We start from the raw sequence: 17,608 nt of genomic DNA on the forward strand, positions 1-17,608 counted from the left end.
AAATAACGGGGGACGGCCCGTGTATACGCCATTGCACTTGCTCTAAGACATAATAAATGATACCACCATTCAATTGTAAAAGTCTTATACAAGGTGTCATCATCTCGTTGGTCAGATTGGTATCGACGTAAATGGATAGTACTAGTTACGATAAAAAAAAGCACCATCCAATTCAATCCATCCCCCCGAAGACACTTATCCATTGGGGAAACATTCTGAACCATGATAAGTCACTCTAGGTCCCACGTACATCAGGGCCTCTAAGACTGTGCCTGTTAACGTGTCTAATTATCATTCGCTAACATTTACAACAAAGCTACAAATGTTTTTTTTCCACAAATCACATTGTTCTTTCACACGTGTCGTCACACCCCTCGTTTGTCTATGTCCCTAAGGCATTGTACTTGATATTTTTTGGATGCCTAATTGTATGACTCTATACAATGGCCGACTTGTCCAAAGTCTTTAAATTCAAGTAATTGTATTTCGGGTTTAATATGGGTTTAAAATCCAAGAATGTATTTAATATTACGAATTGTTCTTTTATCGAGTGGATGAGGAGAAAAAAAGTAGGTGTGATCACAAAATTGTTTTATTTTACATAAAAAAGGGAGAAAAGTAGCAACGAAGACGAAGAAAAAGAAAGTGTCTATCTGAATCGGATCCAATCAACCACCCAATCCTCGTTGGCTTCCTAAACAACGTGAAAACAAAAACACGGCTTAGATAGATGTCAACGTTTATTACATTCCAACCATTAAGAACCAAAATTAATGGGGATATTATCGTCAATTAACACATGGTTAGTAGTACTTTAGTGACAATAATCCTAATCCTAATGCTGCTTTGTCCCTTGGGAATTTGAGAGGCCACCCCCGACCCGCATGGTGTCCTTTTTATAAATCAAATCAAACAATACACTACGATAATGTGTGCAATTACTTGTTTTTTTTTTAATGATCGTTTGTTTGGTCAAGTTTTTAATTTAATAATGGCTTTCTTCTTTAACAATATAATAAAAGTTTTTTAATTACATGCATGTTGCATTCCCCGATGATGTATGTTCCATTTTATGTCTTTGTCTAAGACTTTTTAGTAAGACAAAAGGATAACTCTTAATTATGATCTTTTCTTATAGTAAGATAAGAAGATTGATTATGATATAATAAAAATTTTCAGTGAAAAAAAAAAAAAAAGATAAGAAGATTGATTCAATTCATCTCATCTATTTGGATATAGTCCTAGAGATCGTGTGTAGAAGTTTTTTTGGGATTTTGACTAATGGCATTACAATTTTTTAAAAATTTTATCATTATTGTCTCTCAAAACGTTACATGCACTTTGTAGAGCTATGACTACTCTATATACTTTTTTTTTCCCCTTTTTCATATCTTACCAAATAATACAATGCATATTTCAATTATTTTTTAGAAAAATACATATAAACTAGACTTAAAAAGAAAACACCGGAACCATAATACAAATTAAAGTAATGCTTTTTTGCTTGTATATATAATACATGTTTCATGGATGCTCTCAGAAAAAGAAAAAAAAAACATGTTTCATGGCCATGGGTAAAGTATATATAACTTTGAGCATGCTCCATGCATAGTTAAAAAATGTAAAACAAATGGATTTGGTAACGGGATTAAGTTTTGGTTAGAGTCATGTTTAAGGCAAGTTTATCGATTTGGATTTGCTCTTGTGATCAGTTTTGGATAAACTCGTAAACGATAGCTCAATTTAAAAATATAAATTATTTTAATACAAAAAGTAGACCCGTACCAAATATACGACCTAGACAGTAAGTTTGATGAGATCTCATAATCGTATTAATTAAATAAACGCATTAGTACATTAGGATTGGATTAAGGACTTTTATTATATTCAATTTGTTTCAGCCTAAAGAGAAAATGGTCCACCACATTTTATCTATCTATCTAGTCATCATCATCTCATCTACCAAACCTTTATGGATGATAAGAGGATTAAGGGTAATATTGTCTTTTTACTTAACCCTCTTAATATTATTTTTATTGCCAAAATTAGAAAAATAGATCGTTAGAAAACGTGTATAATATATGTTCATTTGGTATTTTTATTTTGCTGCATTTAATTTTTTTTTTCTTTATGGGATGATGCTCTCTCTCTATCCAAACTCTCTATAGCGAATGTCCCCAAAGAGTCTCGAGTCCTTATCGTGAACTTTTCGTTTTGTGTTCTTCATTCATCGGTTCCACGAAAGAAGAAGACAATTTCAAGGCTTCCGTTTTAAGTTTTCTCGCCGGCGATTTAGTGGGTTTTTTTGGAGAAGAAGGTGAGTAGCAAAGCAAAACTGTGACTTTTTTTTTTCTTTTTGTGGTAAAGTTTTTGATTTTCGTTGAGTTTTTAACTGTTTCATTCATGGGTACTGATTAAATTGTTGTGAAAACGTGTTCTTGACCTGTTTTGTTTCTGGGATCGAAAAGTGGAAAGAATCTCAATTTTGGGTTTGATTTGGTCTCAGATGATTAGTTTGTGTAGCTTAGTAATCCATTTCTGCACTTTCAGATTTGTTTGGTCTTTTTATGTTTCTGAAACCTTCTTCTTCTGGCATTGTTAGTTTTTGTTTCATCAGTTTTTTTTGGTTATGTCAAACTTGATTTCACTGAAATGGGGTTTGTTCCTTTTTTCAGATATTTGACGCGTGTTGGCTTTTGTCAAAATCCATTCTTTTTTGCTCTCTATGGTGTCAAGATCTTGTGCAAATTTTCTAGATTTAGCATCTTGGGATTTATTGGACTTTCCTCGAACGCAGAGAGCTCTTCCTCGTGTCATGACTGTTCCTGGTATTGTCTCTGAGTTGGATGGAGGCTACAATGATGGTGATGGATCATCCGATGTTACTTCTTCCAACAGCTCTCATGAGCGGAAGATTATAGTGTCTAACATGTTACCACTACAAGCTAAGAGAGATACAGAAACAGGACAGTGGTGTTTTAGCTGGGATGAAGATTCTCTACTCTTGCAACTCAGAGATGGGTTCTCTTCGGATACGGAGTTTGTTTATATAGGATCACTTAATGCTGATATTGGTGCGAGTGAACAAGAAGAAGTTTCTCAAAAGCTTTTGTTGGATTTCAATTGTGTTCCTACTTTTTTACCAGAGGAGATGCAAGAAAAGTTCTATAGTGGTTTCTGTAAACACCACTTGTGGCCGCTTTTTCACTATATGCTTCCTATGTTCCCTGACCATGGTGATCGGTTTGACCGGCGTCTCTGGCAAGCGTATGTTTCTGCAAACAAGATCTTTTCAGACAGGGTGATGGAAGTCATTAACCCTGAGGATGATTATGTTTGGATTCAGGATTATCATCTGATGGTTCTTCCTACATTCTTGAGGAAGAGGTTTAACAGGATCAAGCTCGGGTTTTTCCTTCACAGTCCATTTCCATCGTCAGAGATCTACCGCACTTTGCCAGTCCGGGATGATCTTCTCAGAGGGTTGTTGAACTGTGATCTCATTGGCTTCCACACATTTGATTATGCACGCCATTTTTTGTCATGCTGCAGTAGAATGCTTGGCCTTGATTATGAATCTAAGCGTGGGCACATCGGTCTTGATTACTTTGGTCGAACGGTGTTTATCAAGATTCTTCCTGTTGGCATCCATATGGGAAGGCTGGAATCTGTTTTGAACCTTCCGTCAACTGCAGCGAAAATGAAAGAGATACAAGAACAGTTTAAGGGGAAGAAGTTGATTCTCGGTATTGACGACATGGACATCTTTAAAGGCATAAGCCTCAAACTTATAGCCATGGAACATCTCTTTGAGACGTATTGGCATATGCGAGGAAAACTTGTCCTGATTCAGATAGTGAACCCTGCCCGGGCCTCAGGTAAAGATGTGGAAGAAGCGAAGAGGGAGACATATTCAACCGCAAAAAGGATCAATGAGCGCTATGGTTCTGCTGGTTATCAGCCAGTGATCTTGATCGATCGTCTTGTTCCGCGTTATGAGAAGACTGCCTATTATGCTATGGCAGACTGCTGCCTGGTGAATGCAGTAAGAGACGGCATGAACTTAGTTCCATATAAATATATCATTTGCAGGCAAGGGACACCAGGAATGGATAAGGCCATGGGCATTAGCCATGACTCACCACGGACTAGCATGCTTGTAGTCTCTGAGTTTATCGGCTGCTCGCCTTCATTGAGTGGTGCTATCAGGGTGAACCCATGGGATGTAGATGCTGTTGCAGAAGCTGTAAATTTAGCCCTCACCATGGGTGAGACTGAGAAGCGGTTAAGGCACGAGAAGCACTATCACTATGTTAGTACTCATGATGTCGGTTATTGGGCAAAGAGCTTTATGCAGGATCTAGAGAGGGCATGCCGAGATCATTATAATAAGCGTTGTTGGGGTATTGGTTTTGGCTTAAGTTTCAGAGTTTTGTCCCTGTCTCCGAGTTTTAGGAAGTTATCTTTCGATCATATTGTCTCCACATACAGAACTACAGAGAGAAGAGCAATATTTTTGGACTATGACGGCACTCTCGTTCCTGAGAGCTCCATTATCAAAACACCTAACGCTGAAGTCCTATCTGTTCTGAAATCTCTGTGTAGAGATCCTAAAAACACTGTGTTTGTCGTCAGTGGCAGAGGATGGGAGTCTCTGAGCGACTGGCTATCTCCATGTGAAAATCTTGGTATAGCAGCTGAACACGGATACTTCATAAGGTATAAATGCTAACTATTACTGTTTCTATCAGTTACAGTTTCTGAGAAGAATTTGAACAAACTAAGACCCATTCTATATTTGGATTCAGGTGGAGTAGCAAGAAAGAGTGGGAGACTTGTTACTCGTCGGCTGACGCGGAGTGGAAGACGATGGTAGAACCGGTAATGAGATCATACATGGACGCAACCGATGGTTCTACCATAGAGTACAAAGAGAGCGCTTTGGTTTGGCATCATCAAGACGCGGATCCAGACTTTGGATCCTGTCAAGCAAAAGAGCTTCTGGATCATCTAGAGAGCGTACTCGCAAACGAGCCAGTTGTCGTCAAGAGAGGCCAACACATCGTAGAGGTCAAACCACAGGTAACATCAGAGATCTTATTCAATTCTTTTCTTTTACTTCCATACAACTACTTGCACCCAAGAATCTATAAAGAACTCATTAGTGAACCAATATTCGCGCCAATCAAATGCAAAAGCCTCGTATATACCTTGATATGTGATTGAATCCGTTATTTGTATTGTAACAGGGAGTAAGCAAAGGCCTAGCCGTGGAAAAGGTGATACACCGAATGGTAGAGGATGGAAACCCACCGGACATGGTGATGTGTATAGGAGATGACAGATCAGATGAGGACATGTTTGAGAGCATATTAAGCACAGTGACAAACCCGGACCTCCCAATGCCACCAGAGATCTTTGCCTGCACGGTGGGAAGAAAGCCAAGCAAAGCCAAGTACTTCTTAGACGATGTCTCCGATGTACTAAAGCTCCTAGGGGGATTAGCTGCTGCATCGAGCAGCTCGAAGCCAGAGTATCAACAAGAATCCTCCTCCAAGCACACGCAAGTAGCGTTTGAGAGCATCATCTGATAACAAAAAAAACAATCTCTTCATGTGTGTCTGTGTGAGTAACCATAACCAACATGGGAAAGGGTTGTATATGAAAAGGTTTAACATGATGGAACTGGTCTGTGTGATTTATTTATTTTCAAAAGCTTGGGAGAGTGTTTTCTTCTATCTCTCTCACTGTTGTTTTCTTGTTTTTTTTTGTTTTTTTTTTTTTTTAGAATTGCAGTTCTTATCTGTTTGTATAGAGAATAGTCTCTGGTGGTTTGTAATTTACACGGATTAACCAAATGGACAAGTTGGTTTCGTAATTCTATAAACAAGTGACATAATTAAAACAAAACAAAACAGACTATGCAACTGAGATCTAGGTAGGGAACCTAATCATGAGATAAAAGGTTGTATAAGAATTGTTGTTGTCTTTGTGTTCTCTGCTTTATAAATATTTTTGCTAGCCATGAATTCTTTTACTGCAAATAATCCATAAATTATTGATGTTATCATCCAAAACTTCCCTTCTTGAAAATGACTTCTCGCATTATCTTTTAATTTGGACAAGTCAAATTTCAAAATCTTATAATAAGTTATCTTAAAACTCCAATAATGTAACTAACCTATAAATTATAAGCAAAAATATTAAGAAAAAAACTATCTAGAAGATAAAGTCAGCTACTGATAAGTGTAACTTTTTAAATATGTGAATTTGATTGGTTTGATGTGCAAAGGTGTCCCTTATCTACCAGTCATGGCTATATTCTATTTTGATATTTTCCCTCCATCATGGAACCACACAACCTTAGACATATCTCTATATAATAACTAAATCGTTTACCATAGTTTATAAGTACGCTCCATTGTCGATAACTATCATATTATTATGTTATCAAATATGGACTTCGACGAGGAGAGTAGTGCTCATCATCTTTTTTTATGTCCTAAAGCTCGTTTCAGATACAAAGATAAGTTCCACGAGATCGACGGTGAGAGTTGTAACATCATCGATACTTCGTGTAGTTTCCGCAACTCTGGGGTACGTCTCTCTCATCTCTCACATCCTGATCATTATGTATTTCCTTTACCATGGTGTAATAACAAAGTTGGAGAAGGCGATGTCCCTTTCTGCTCAGCGTGCTGTTGTAAAACAATTGGTACAGATTGTTATATTTGTGACGTCTCTAACGCTATTTACCACAAAGAATGTGTTGAGGCACCATCTAAGATCAAACACCCTCTCCATTCCAAACATCCTCTCCAGCTTATAAAATTTACTTATAGAACAACCAAGCTATGTTATTGTTGCGGACAAAGCATAAGTTACTTGATCTACTATTGCTCTGTTTGCAATTTTAGTATATTTTCCATCTGTGCCCAAAAACCCCTACGTTTAACCATTGACCATCCAAAGAGGCATGCTCATACACTCACCCTTTTTCCTAGACAAGGCCCCTTAACTTGCAGCACTTGTGGGTTAGACCATTATAAGTGCTCGTTTTACATTTGTGCTCCTTGCGATTTTGTTGTCCATGTGGACTGTATCTACTTACCATGGGTTATAAGAATTTCTCGTCACCCTCACCGTCTCTCTTACACTTCGTCTCTTCCATCGGGAGAATGGTCTTGCGGAGTTTGTCGCCAAAAAGTTGATGAGTTTTGTGGAGAATATTCTTGCAACAGGGGATGTGCTTATGGTGTTCATTCAAAATGTGCCACGCGAAACGATATATGGGATGGGAAAGAACTTGAAGGGATCCCTGAAGAATTTGATGAAGTTGAAGATGAAAGGCCGTTGTTTGAGAAGATAGGTGATAAGCTAATACGACACTTTGGGCATGAACATCATATCCTTAGACTTGATGAGGAGGTCAATCGAGTTTATAACGAGAAAAAGATTTGTCAAGGCTGCGTTGTTCCCATCTACGAAGGTAACATGTATTCATGTTTGGAGTGTGATTTCGTTTTACATGAATTATGCGGGAATCTTCCGCGCAAGAAACAACATGCATTGCATCGCCATCCACTTACTTTACTAGTGGACAGTGGTGGATATGGAGAGAAGAATGGTTATTGTCGTTGTCGGGCTTGTCTTCGAGAGTACGGTGGTTTTTCTTACAAATGCTGCAAGGAAACATGTTATTTCAATTTAGATGTAAGATGCGCTTTGGTTTCTGAGCCATTCCATTACCAAGGTCATCCACATCCTCTATATCTAATCCCGTCCACGGATAAAAAGGCTTCATCTTCATGTCACATCTGCTTTCTAAAACGATGGAACGCAGAGGTGTTGAATTGCATCGTTTGTCACTTCACTTTGTGTTTCGAATGTGCCACCTTCCCATACACGATAAGGTACAAACACCATGATCATTTTCTCACATTTTCATCAGCAAAAGTCAAAGAAAGCGAGGAGGGTGTTGTTGTTGATTGGTGCGAAATATGCGAGAGAAGAATAACCGATGCAAACCATATGTGTTACGTGTGCGATGCTTGTTGCGTCACTCTTCACGTTCAGTGTATGTTTGGTAAAGATCCGTACATGAAGCCTGGTCAGAGCATCATATGGGAGGAAGAAATAGGAGATACGTCGGTTGATGTTATCCCTAATGATCATCAAACTCGACTGATTTGTAGGAGATGCAAACATCGTTGCCAATTTAAAATAGCGTTTAAAGCATCCGATACTGAAATATATTGTTCTACTAGTTGTCTTGAATTCCCATCACCCATTCTCTAGTAGTAAAGTCCATTGTATGTAAATAAATAAAAACTTTTTCTTTTTTTCTTTTTTCTTACAACTATAGTATATATTTGTGTGGTAGTATACTTTTTGAACAAGGTCATGAAGAAGAAAAAATACAATTCTTTATCCTAAGACATACTAATTAATCACCAAAACCTTAATAATATACTATTTGTTTATTATTGTTGCGCCGACGTTAATGGTATGACAAAGGTGTCACTTTTTTTCTCTTCTNTTTTTTTTTTTTTTTTTTTTTTTTTTTTTTTTTTTTTTTTTTTTTCTCACAGATTGTGTGTCACACTACTTCTAAAAACCACCTCTGTTTCCTGCAATCAACATCTTTACCATTTTTTCTCTTCTTCTTATCTTCACATTCTTCGCCATTTCTCTGCTTCTGTTTAGATATGAACTAGGGTTTTTTTCTTTCCCCATTCGTCTTTCTCACTTCGTTTATTCGTCTCTACTGAACAATCTTAAGTAATGTGTAGGCGTTTTCTGTTTCTGGGTATTCTCATTCTCCTATTTTCTGGGTTTGTAGCTTCAGCTCCTTCATCAACCTCACCTGCGAGTTAGTTTCTTCACTCTGTTTTTGCGATGACGCTTCTTTAAAAAGCAAAAAATCTGGGTTTTTTTTGTTCCTTTTGTAAATTTAACGAGCTTACATTTCATTATTCTTGCAGAGATTGTGAATAGCTTCATCTCGAATCATATAACTTCCTTATTGAAATGGTTATGGTCCTTCAAAACCACCACCAAAACAGGTTTTTTTTTTGTTCGCCTCTCTTCGCTGATTGATGAAGGTTGTAACAGTTTTGATGATTCCTGGGGTTTTTGATTTCTGGGTTTTTTGAATCAGGGGTTCCTGCGAAATCGATGGTGAAATTTGAAAATGGGTATTCAGTGGAGACGGTGTTAGACGGAAGCAAACTCGGTATCGAACCTTATTCTCTCCAGGTCTTACCCAATGGCGAATTGCTTCTCTTGGATTCTCACAATAGTAACATTTACAAGATTGCATCTTCATCTCTTTCCCTATGTAAGTGCCCACCATAACTTAAAAAAAAATCAAACTTTTTGGGTTTTTGTACTATTGATTTCGCGTCAGACATTCGTGGGGATTCCAATATTTGCTGATTTTCAAGGATTTTGAACACGGATGATGAAATCAGGGTTTTTTGTTTGCTTTCATTCACGTGATAAAGAAACTATTTTGTGCTTACCTAATCGTAGTAGTGCACATGGACTATGTGTGGTCTGTACAAGTTTGCTGTATATGGTAATACAGAGATTTTAGGTAAAAAAAAAAGGGTTTTTAATAATCAGGACATGTTTTTCTTTGTTTGACAATTTTGGATTCAATGTCTAACACTTGAATGCAGCATGTGGGAAATTGATTGTGGATTTTGTATATTCGTAGAAGAACAAGTAGTATAGATGGATTTCTTGAACAAACAAATTGTAACTCTTGGAACAATGGCAGATAGCAGACCGAGGTTGGTTACTGGCTCCCCTGAAGGATATCCGGGTCATGTTGACGGTAGATTAAGAGACGCGAGGTTGAACAATCCTAAGGGAATCACGGTGGATGATAGAGGAAATATCTATGTTGCAGATACTGTGAATAATGCTATCAGGAAGATCACTGAAGCAGGTTAATTTTTGTCTCTTGTTTTATGGTTTTGCTGCCATTTTGGACAAATTTTGTTTGTTTATTATGTATTGAGGTAAGAGTTAGTATTAAGAAAGAAAGACAATGTCAATGGCAGGAGTCACAACCATTGCTGGTGGGAAAATGGCTCGTGGGGGAGGTCATGTGGATGGTCCGAGTGAAGATGCACAGTTTTCAAATGATTTTGATGTTGTTTATCTCGGGAGCAGTTGTTCTTTGCTAGTCATTGACCGAGGAAACCAAGCCATCAGAGAGATTCAACTCCATTTTGACGACTGTGCTGATCAGTATGGAAGTGGCTTTCCTCTTGGTAATATTTACATATCAAAATCTTTGGGTTGTTGCCTCTTTCATCCTTTAATCATCGCTGTTCCCGTTACTCTTTAATGTATATCTCTGATTCAGTGCTTTAATATTGCAGGGATTGCTGTTCTTGTAGCGGCAGGTTTCTTTGGCTATATGCTGGCTTTGTTGCAGCGTAGACTCAGTTCTATTGTTTCATATCATACTGTGAGTGTACAATCGCATCTTAACATCTTTCTCTTTTGCTACCCTATGATCGCTACAACCAACATATTTACATGCTGTGTAATATATTAGGATCAAGAACTATCTGAAGCTGCTTCTGACCAAGGGCCTATCAAACCGGTCAGACCACCTCTGATTCCAACCGGAGATGAGCAAGAAAAACAAGAAGAGAGCTTCCTTGGAACGTTGCGGATATTCATTTCGAATGCTTGGGTGTTTTCTGTGGAGCTGTTCAGTGGATTGTTTCCTGGTCTCAGAAAGAAGCAGACGGTCAGCTTTGACTTCAACCATCAAGAAACAAAGCATTCTGCTTTTAGCACAACTTCATGGCCAGTTCAAGAGAGATTTGTGATACACAACAAAGATGAACCGCCTCCCATTGAGTCCAGGAACGCCACTCCCAAAAAAATTTATCCTTTCATGTCCAAAGATGCAACAGAGAAAATGCAACAGCTGCGCCAAAGCCGTGCCTTGTACCGAAGCTTGGATGCCGAATTCCTCCAGGAGCAGCAGCAACAGAAACATCAGCAGCATCACCATAGGCATCACTCGACGATACCACACACGCTTTATGAGCGGAGCAGCGAGCAGACTAATGAGATTGTGTTTGGGCCAGGTCAGGAGCAAGAAGACCACAGCCGTGTGGTAGCAGCAGCTACTGCTAAGTCGACAGAGTTTGGAGAACAGACTCATGAGAATATTCACTACAGATCTCACCAATTTGTGAGTTACCCATATGGATACTATTCATAGACATGAGAAGTTGCTTAATATGATAGTAGTAGCAATTGGGGATTCAGGTATAGCTGTTTTGAGATTTGTTGAGAAGGTACATTAGAGATTTGGGCATTTTTTGATCTCTCTTGTAAGAAAAGTACCAAAGTTTAATTCTTCTTCCGCGGTATAAAGAAAAAAAGATTTTGCAACTCAACCAAACTTTGAATGTCAAACATTACATTTACAAAAGATACATACTTTGCCAATTAACTGAAACCTACTCAGTTAATGAAGAACCACGAGCTGCAGCATCTTCTTCAGCCATCTTTGAAAATCCTTCAACCTGAACCTTTATAATGTCATCTATGGTTGCACGAGGAAGAGATAAAGCAATGTCTGTCTCTTCATTACTGCAGTCTTTGTCATTGTTAGTTTCTTGTTCATCATCAAAGCTTATTAGGTCCATAAGATCATCAGACGGTTTAAGTAAAAGCGGAGACTTTGGGTTGCAGCAACCTGGACTTTCCGGATCAGACACAGAGCCTGTATTGTCTAAACTAGCTACATTATTGGGTTGACGCATGAAGAAAAGGCTAGATACCATCGAACTAACTAATCTACTTAGGGCAGAATACATGAGGGAAAGGTGAGATATGATCATCATAACAACTCTACTTAGTACCGAATAAACGGTTGATTCAGTAACTCGGTGACTAACGTAGNAACCAAACTTTGAATGTCAAACATTACATTTACAAAAGATACATACTTTGCCAATTAACTGAAACCTACTCAGTTAATGAAGAACCACGAGCTGCAGCATCTTCTTCAGCCATCTTTGAAAATCCTTCAACCTGAACCTTTATAATGTCATCTATGGTTGCACGAGGAAGAGATAAAGCAATGTCTGTCTCTTCATTACTGCAGTCTTTGTCATTGTTAGTTTCTTGTTCATCATCAAAGCTTATTAGGTCCATAAGATCATCAGACGGTTTAAGTAAAAGCGGAGACTTTGGGTTGCAGCAACCTGGACTTTCCGGATCAGACACAGAGCCTGTATTGTCTAAACTAGCTACATTATTGGGTTGACGCATGAAGAAAAGGCTAGATACCATCGAACTAACTAATCTACTTAGGGCAGAATACATGAGGGAAAGGTGAGATATGATCATCATAACAACTCTACTTAGTACCGAATAAACGGTTGATTCAGTAACTCGGTGACTAACGTAGGAGAAGAAGGTCAGAACTTGTTCCCCCAATTTGGTTAGGAGAAGCTTCCATGTCGTGATGAACGAGAGGTGGTTGACTTCTTCCTGTCTATAACGATTTGGTTAAGAGATCTTATATGTTGATTATACACTAAATGTGGAGATATATGAACAAAACTTACATGACGAATGATGTAAGGGCTAGCAGCAAATCCAATTGCTACCCCGAGAAAGCATGAAAGGGCAATCCCTATTGACCAAAGAGAGTATGTCCCTAAATCTGAAACAGCAAAAGAAGAATCGTTGAAGTTTCTAAAGCACAGTGTACCATCATGAAAAATGATTACTTTATTATAAAGACATACTAGAGTGAGAGCTTTTGAGACAATCTTCCTCCTTTAGATTTATCTGGCGAACCATTTCGTTTCCATGATCAGAAACAAGCAAACAACATCTCTGAGGAACAAAAGTGATCTCGAAATCGTTAGAGAAGGTTGCATTCTGTGCAGGTCCATCCCTGTGTCCAATATCCTTTGAGATCCCACCAGCAATGGTGGTTACATACCCTGCAAAAGTCAAATAAAACATACATAATAAATATAACTGAGAGGTTCTTCCACCAAACAAAGACTAGACAGTAAAAACATCATTAAAAGCTAAAGGGATACAAAGAATTGAATATAAACAAACACCTGAAGAGCTGATCTTGCGTATAACGTTATTGCCCTTATCAGCAACATACACATTTCCTTTAGCATCGATAGCAAAACCACGGGGTTTGTTGAACTTGCTGTTACCAGCTTTACCATCTAGATAACCCGAAGTCCCATCCCCAGCAAACCGGTTTATTACACTATCTGCACACACAAAACACAAATACTCCAAATGAGCTCAAACTTTAAACTGAAAGAAAGATAACAAATACGAATTTTTTCACTTGGCTTTGGATTACAATTGCAATAAAAAAGCCACAAGTGCATCCATGATTTTTTACTAACTCATATACAAAAGCAATTATAATGATCCGATCCATAAGATTATATACAAAAGAGTGGCTTTGTTGTGTGTTTACCAACGGACAGAGGAAAGGAAGTAGTGTAGAATGTACTGCCGGAAGAATCAAGAACGATCAGATTAGAAGATCCTGGTAAAGCATGGATCGTGTATGGATTCAGACCAGACTTGTGGCCGTCGACCACCGTCGTGACTTCGTACCCATCTTCTAAAACTTTCTTACCACTCACTGTATACAAAATCATGAGAAAAATATTAAAAATCCGAATTTTGGGTTCAGAATTTTTTCAACTGAATTAACAGAATTGAAAACTAACCCAGATTGAAAACGACTAACACGAAGAAGAGAGACAAGGACGACGAAAACCCCAAAGCCATGTCGGAATCGAGTAGGAAACGAAAGCGACTGTGTTTGCTTTTATTGTTGCTGTTACTTAATTTTGCTGCTTGGCATCTTTTAAAGTAGACTTGTCTAAACTCTAAAGTAAAGGAGATAAAGATACTAGGGCCTACCTCTACGGTGCCGTTTCAATATAAATGAAAGTTAAGAGTATGGCCCAAACTCGGCCCAGTAAATGTTTTAGTATTGCTGACAAAAACGTTACCGTTTCGTATGCAAATGGAAGTCATGTTATTATTTATTATACAACGCATTTAATTTGGTAATTTTGGCTTACGAAGACTGAGAAGAAAAATAAAAAATAATAAGCATCAGCCATCGAGATCCAAATCCTCAGTTTCTTTTGTTCATCTCTCTTCGTATTGATCAGCAGCTACTCTGAACTCCGGTAACGGATTTGTACAATCCCGGCGGCGAATTTTTTTCAGGTTCCTCGTAAAGTTACCACCGGTGGACCAAGGGTCCAACCTCCTTTGAACATCCCAAATCATGAATCCGTTTTCTTCCGGTACTCGTCTAAGGTAAATTGGATTCTCTTCTTTTCCATTTTCTCATTTCTTAGTGTTTGATCAGCTCACAGATGAAATCTGAGGATTGAGCTTCGTTCATTTGCGGATTCAATTCTGATTTTAGTTTCTTTTCGATTGGCCTGTGTGGAAGATGGTTTTGGTTTAGGTGTTTCTGATTCCATTAGAATTTTGATTTTAGTCTTAAGAACATGATCGAACCAAGGATGGTAATCCTTTTGCTTATTATGTTGCTATTGGGAATTTATAGTGGAAGTTTGAATTATTGTATACGATTCTGAAGTAATGGGAGGGACATGTGAATGTGATTCAGGGACATGATCCGTGCTATAAGAGCTTGCAAAACAGCTGCAGAGGAGCGAGCTGTTGTGAGAAAAGAGTGTGCTGATATCCGAGCATTGATTAATGAAGATGATCCACATGATAGGCACAGGAACCTTGCAAAACTCATGTTTATTCACATGCTTGGTTACCCGACACACTTTGGTCAGATGGAGTGCTTGAAACTTATTGCATCTCCTGGGTTTCCAGAGAAGAGGATTGGATACCTTGGCCTAATGTTGCTTCTTGATGAGAGACAAGAAGTGTTGATGCTTGTCACCAATTCATTAAAACAGTATCCTTACTAAACTCTTTAGTATGGATTATTTTTCAGTGTTAGTGGAAAAAGATAGAACAATTGATTTTAGGTTGCATTGCTGTGATGGGAGTTTAGGAGGGGATAATATTGTAATAGATTTGTTCTGAGTTTAACCTTAAGTCACGTGCAGAGATCTTAATCATACGAACCAGTACGTTGTAGGTCTGGCTCTCTGTGCTTTAGGGAACATTTGTTCAGCGGAAATGGCTCGTGATCTTGCGCCAGAAGTAGAAAGATTAATCCAGTTTCGTGACCCTAATATCCGAAAGAAGGTGAAGTGTTTTTTCAACTTCATATACAGTTTCTGCTGGAGTTTAGTAGCTGTTTTTTTTTTCTCCTTTCATTGCTTTTACCATTTATGTTGTGTTATTATATGCAGGCAGCGCTTTGCTCTACTAGAATAGTAAGGAAAGTTCCAGATCTTGCAGAAAACTTTGTTAACGCTGCTGCTTCCTTGCTTAAAGAAAAGCATCATGGGGTTCTTATAACAGGAGTTCAACTTTGTTATGAATTATGCTTGATTAATGACGAAGCCTTAGAGTACTTCAGAAAGGTAGGTCTATAATACTACTGTAGTACTACTACACAAACCACTCTACTTATGCATACAGGAGCATCGGCGTAATGTAATTGAATATGCTTCATTGAACTTGCGTACATGAGATTGCTATGTTACATGTATGATGCTTTTGTCTATTATATTTCCTTGCAATAAAGTTCGATATCTGTGGTAATCACTTATAAATAGATCACTATGTTAAAATGATGCAGACAATCAGATTTTGTTTTTGTTTTACCAGACAGTCAGTATTGACAAACCCTTTTCTTTGTTTTGTCTTTGCAGAAATGCACGGAGGGAGTGATAAAAACTTTGAGGGATATTACTAATAGTGCATATCAGCCTGAGTATGATGTTGCAGGGATCACAGACCCTTTTCTTCACATACGGTTACTCAGACTCCTGCGTGTTATAGGCCAGGGTGACGCTGATGCTAGTGATTTGATGACTGATATACTTGCCCAGGTTAGTCATAATTTAGCACGTGATTCTGGATATGGTTGACTATCTTCACATCTGCGATGAAATTTCTTTGTTAAACATCAAAGTTTTTTGTTTTTTTTTTGTTTCAGTTGCCTTACATATACTTTTTTGAAAAAATGTCGTATTAAAACTATACTCATGCGCTGTGATTTTGTTAAATTATAGCATGAGGGAGAAATCATTTTGTTTAGTTGATAGGGATGATGGGCAATCATTCTCTTTGGTCGATACAAGACTTATTAGGTACTGAGTTTTCCCGTACTTTCCCCCGGGTAGAATTCTCCCTCTTTTGATGCCAGACTTGCCACTCTTGGTTTTCATAGCGAGCCCATATAAGTATGTCGGTTGTGCCAATCCTTTTTTATCTCACCATGATGAATGCATCCCGCTTCTGTTACATGCATTGTTATGGAAATCCTTTTGAGTTCAGAGTCGGGGATCTACTGTGGGTTACTTTATTATCCTGGTTCTTTGATGCTGAAAGATATCTTTATTCTAGTTGGTTTCATGCTATTGTAGGTGGCAACAAAAACTGAATCAAACAAAAACGCAGGGAATGCTGTACTCTATGAGTGTGTTGAAACAATCATGGCCATTGAAGACACCAGTAGTTTGCGTGTGCTGGCTATCAATATCTTGGGAAGATTCTTATCAAACCGCGACAATAACATCAGGTTCAACCTCCTTCACCTCAATTTTTATTTGATATTGGGTATTATATATTTATGATATAGCTTGCTTGCTTGTTTTTTCTTCCATCTATCATCTTTCTTTGGATTTGCGTAACTCTATGTAGCACAGTATGCTTTTGTTACCAGCCACCGTTTCCTTTTTAATCTCAGTTTTGTTTCTCTTTAACATGATGCATTCCCTTACCAAATTCATGCTTTCCTTCTCTCTCTCAGATATGTTGCATTAAACATGCTGATGAAAGCAATCACTTTCGATGATCAAGCAGTGCAAAGACACAGAGTTACAGTTTTGGAATGTGTTAAGGTATTGTGTTTAGTATTACCAGGAAAATATATTAATCATTGTTTAACTGCTAAGTAATAGATGTCTTAGAGAAATTAAAAATGCTCACTGGGTTTCTGCTTCCATCAACAATTTAGGACCCAGATGCTTCTGTTCGGAAAAGAGCTCTTGAGCTTGTCACTCTTTTGGTGAATGAGAATAATGTCACACAACTGACGAAGGAACTAATTGATTATTTGGAAATCAGTGACGAAGATTTTAAGGAAGATCTTAGTGCAAAAATTTGTTTTATCGTTGAAAAGTAAGTATTCTATTTAAGAAAGTGAAGAACTACTTACTCTGACTCTTTTCATAGGGGGGTTTGGGGATGAGGAGAATTGGAAGTTTACTGTGAATGTCTTGTTGACTTGTTAACAATTTTGAAAATGTAGGTTTTCTCCAGAAAAACTATGGTACATTGATCAGATGCTCAAGGTTCTGTGTGAGGTATGGATTCAAATGCGAAACATTTATGCTCTGTTTTAACTTGTTACATTTATGACACTCTTTGAAATCGTTCTTTGAGATTTTATATCTGTTAA

At 37.9% G+C, this 17,608-nt stretch overlaps 5 protein-coding genes across 8 annotated transcripts; 4 read left to right on the forward strand and 1 right to left on the reverse strand.

Moving 5' to 3' along the window:
- Positions 2,079–5,878, forward strand: LOC104756750 (probable alpha,alpha-trehalose-phosphate synthase [UDP-forming] 9). Of its 2 annotated transcripts, none has more exons than XM_010479391.2 (4): positions 2,079–2,317; positions 2,798–4,719; positions 4,809–5,082; positions 5,250–5,606. In XM_010479391.2, the coding sequence occupies exons 2-4, from the start codon at positions 2,816–2,818 to the stop codon at positions 5,589–5,591; spliced, it is 2,520 nt and encodes an 839-aa protein (XP_010477693.1). In that variant the 5' UTR covers positions 2,079–2,317; positions 2,798–2,815; the 3' UTR covers positions 5,592–5,606. The 2 variants fall into 2 exon arrangements, with proteins under 2 accessions (XP_010477693.1, XP_010477691.1); XM_010479389.2 differs by having other exon boundaries at positions 2,080–2,317; positions 2,676–4,719; positions 5,250–5,878.
- On the forward strand, positions 6,358–7,711 carry LOC104756751. Its single transcript, XM_010479392.2, has 2 exons — positions 6,358–7,489; positions 7,605–7,711. The coding sequence occupies exons 1-2, from the start codon at positions 6,445–6,447 to the stop codon at positions 7,709–7,711; spliced, it is 1,152 nt and encodes a 383-aa protein (XP_010477694.1). The 5' UTR covers positions 6,358–6,444.
- On the forward strand, positions 8,576–11,403 carry LOC104756752. Its single transcript, XM_010479393.2, has 7 exons — positions 8,576–8,872; positions 8,985–9,065; positions 9,161–9,340; positions 9,785–9,955; positions 10,071–10,283; positions 10,395–10,483; positions 10,574–11,403. Exons 1-7 carry the CDS (start codon positions 8,785–8,787, stop codon positions 11,252–11,254), a joined length of 1,503 nt encoding a protein of 500 aa, XP_010477695.1. The 5' UTR covers positions 8,576–8,784; the 3' UTR covers positions 11,255–11,403.
- On the reverse strand, positions 11,852–13,889 carry LOC104756753. Of its 3 annotated transcripts, XM_010479396.1 has the most exons (7): positions 13,761–13,889; positions 13,502–13,672; positions 13,122–13,286; positions 12,795–12,995; positions 12,612–12,709; positions 12,435–12,538; positions 11,852–11,923 (listed from the first exon to the last, which is right to left on the reverse strand). In XM_010479396.1, the coding sequence occupies exons 1-6, from the start codon at positions 13,819–13,821 to the stop codon at positions 12,443–12,445; spliced, it is 792 nt and encodes a 263-aa protein (XP_010477698.1). In that variant the 5' UTR covers positions 13,822–13,889; the 3' UTR covers positions 11,852–11,923; positions 12,435–12,442. The 3 variants fall into 3 exon arrangements, with proteins under 3 accessions (XP_010477698.1, XP_019094187.1, XP_010477697.1); XM_019238642.1 differs by lacking the exon at positions 11,852–11,923 and having other exon boundaries at positions 11,951–12,534; XM_010479395.1 differs by lacking the exon at positions 11,852–11,923 and having other exon boundaries at positions 12,172–12,538.
- On the forward strand, positions 14,120–17,552 carry LOC104759389 (AP-1 complex subunit gamma-1-like). Its single transcript, XM_010482322.2, has 9 exons — positions 14,120–14,364; positions 14,684–14,986; positions 15,141–15,282; positions 15,390–15,563; positions 15,855–16,034; positions 16,572–16,726; positions 16,958–17,048; positions 17,165–17,328; positions 17,459–17,552. Exons 1-9 carry the CDS (start codon positions 14,333–14,335, stop codon positions 17,550–17,552), a joined length of 1,335 nt encoding a protein of 444 aa, XP_010480624.1. The 5' UTR covers positions 14,120–14,332.

This window comes from Camelina sativa, chromosome 17 (assembly GCF_000633955.1).
Source record: "Camelina sativa cultivar DH55 chromosome 17, Cs, whole genome shotgun sequence".
Classification (NCBI taxonomy): domain Eukaryota; kingdom Viridiplantae; phylum Streptophyta; class Magnoliopsida; order Brassicales; family Brassicaceae; genus Camelina; species Camelina sativa.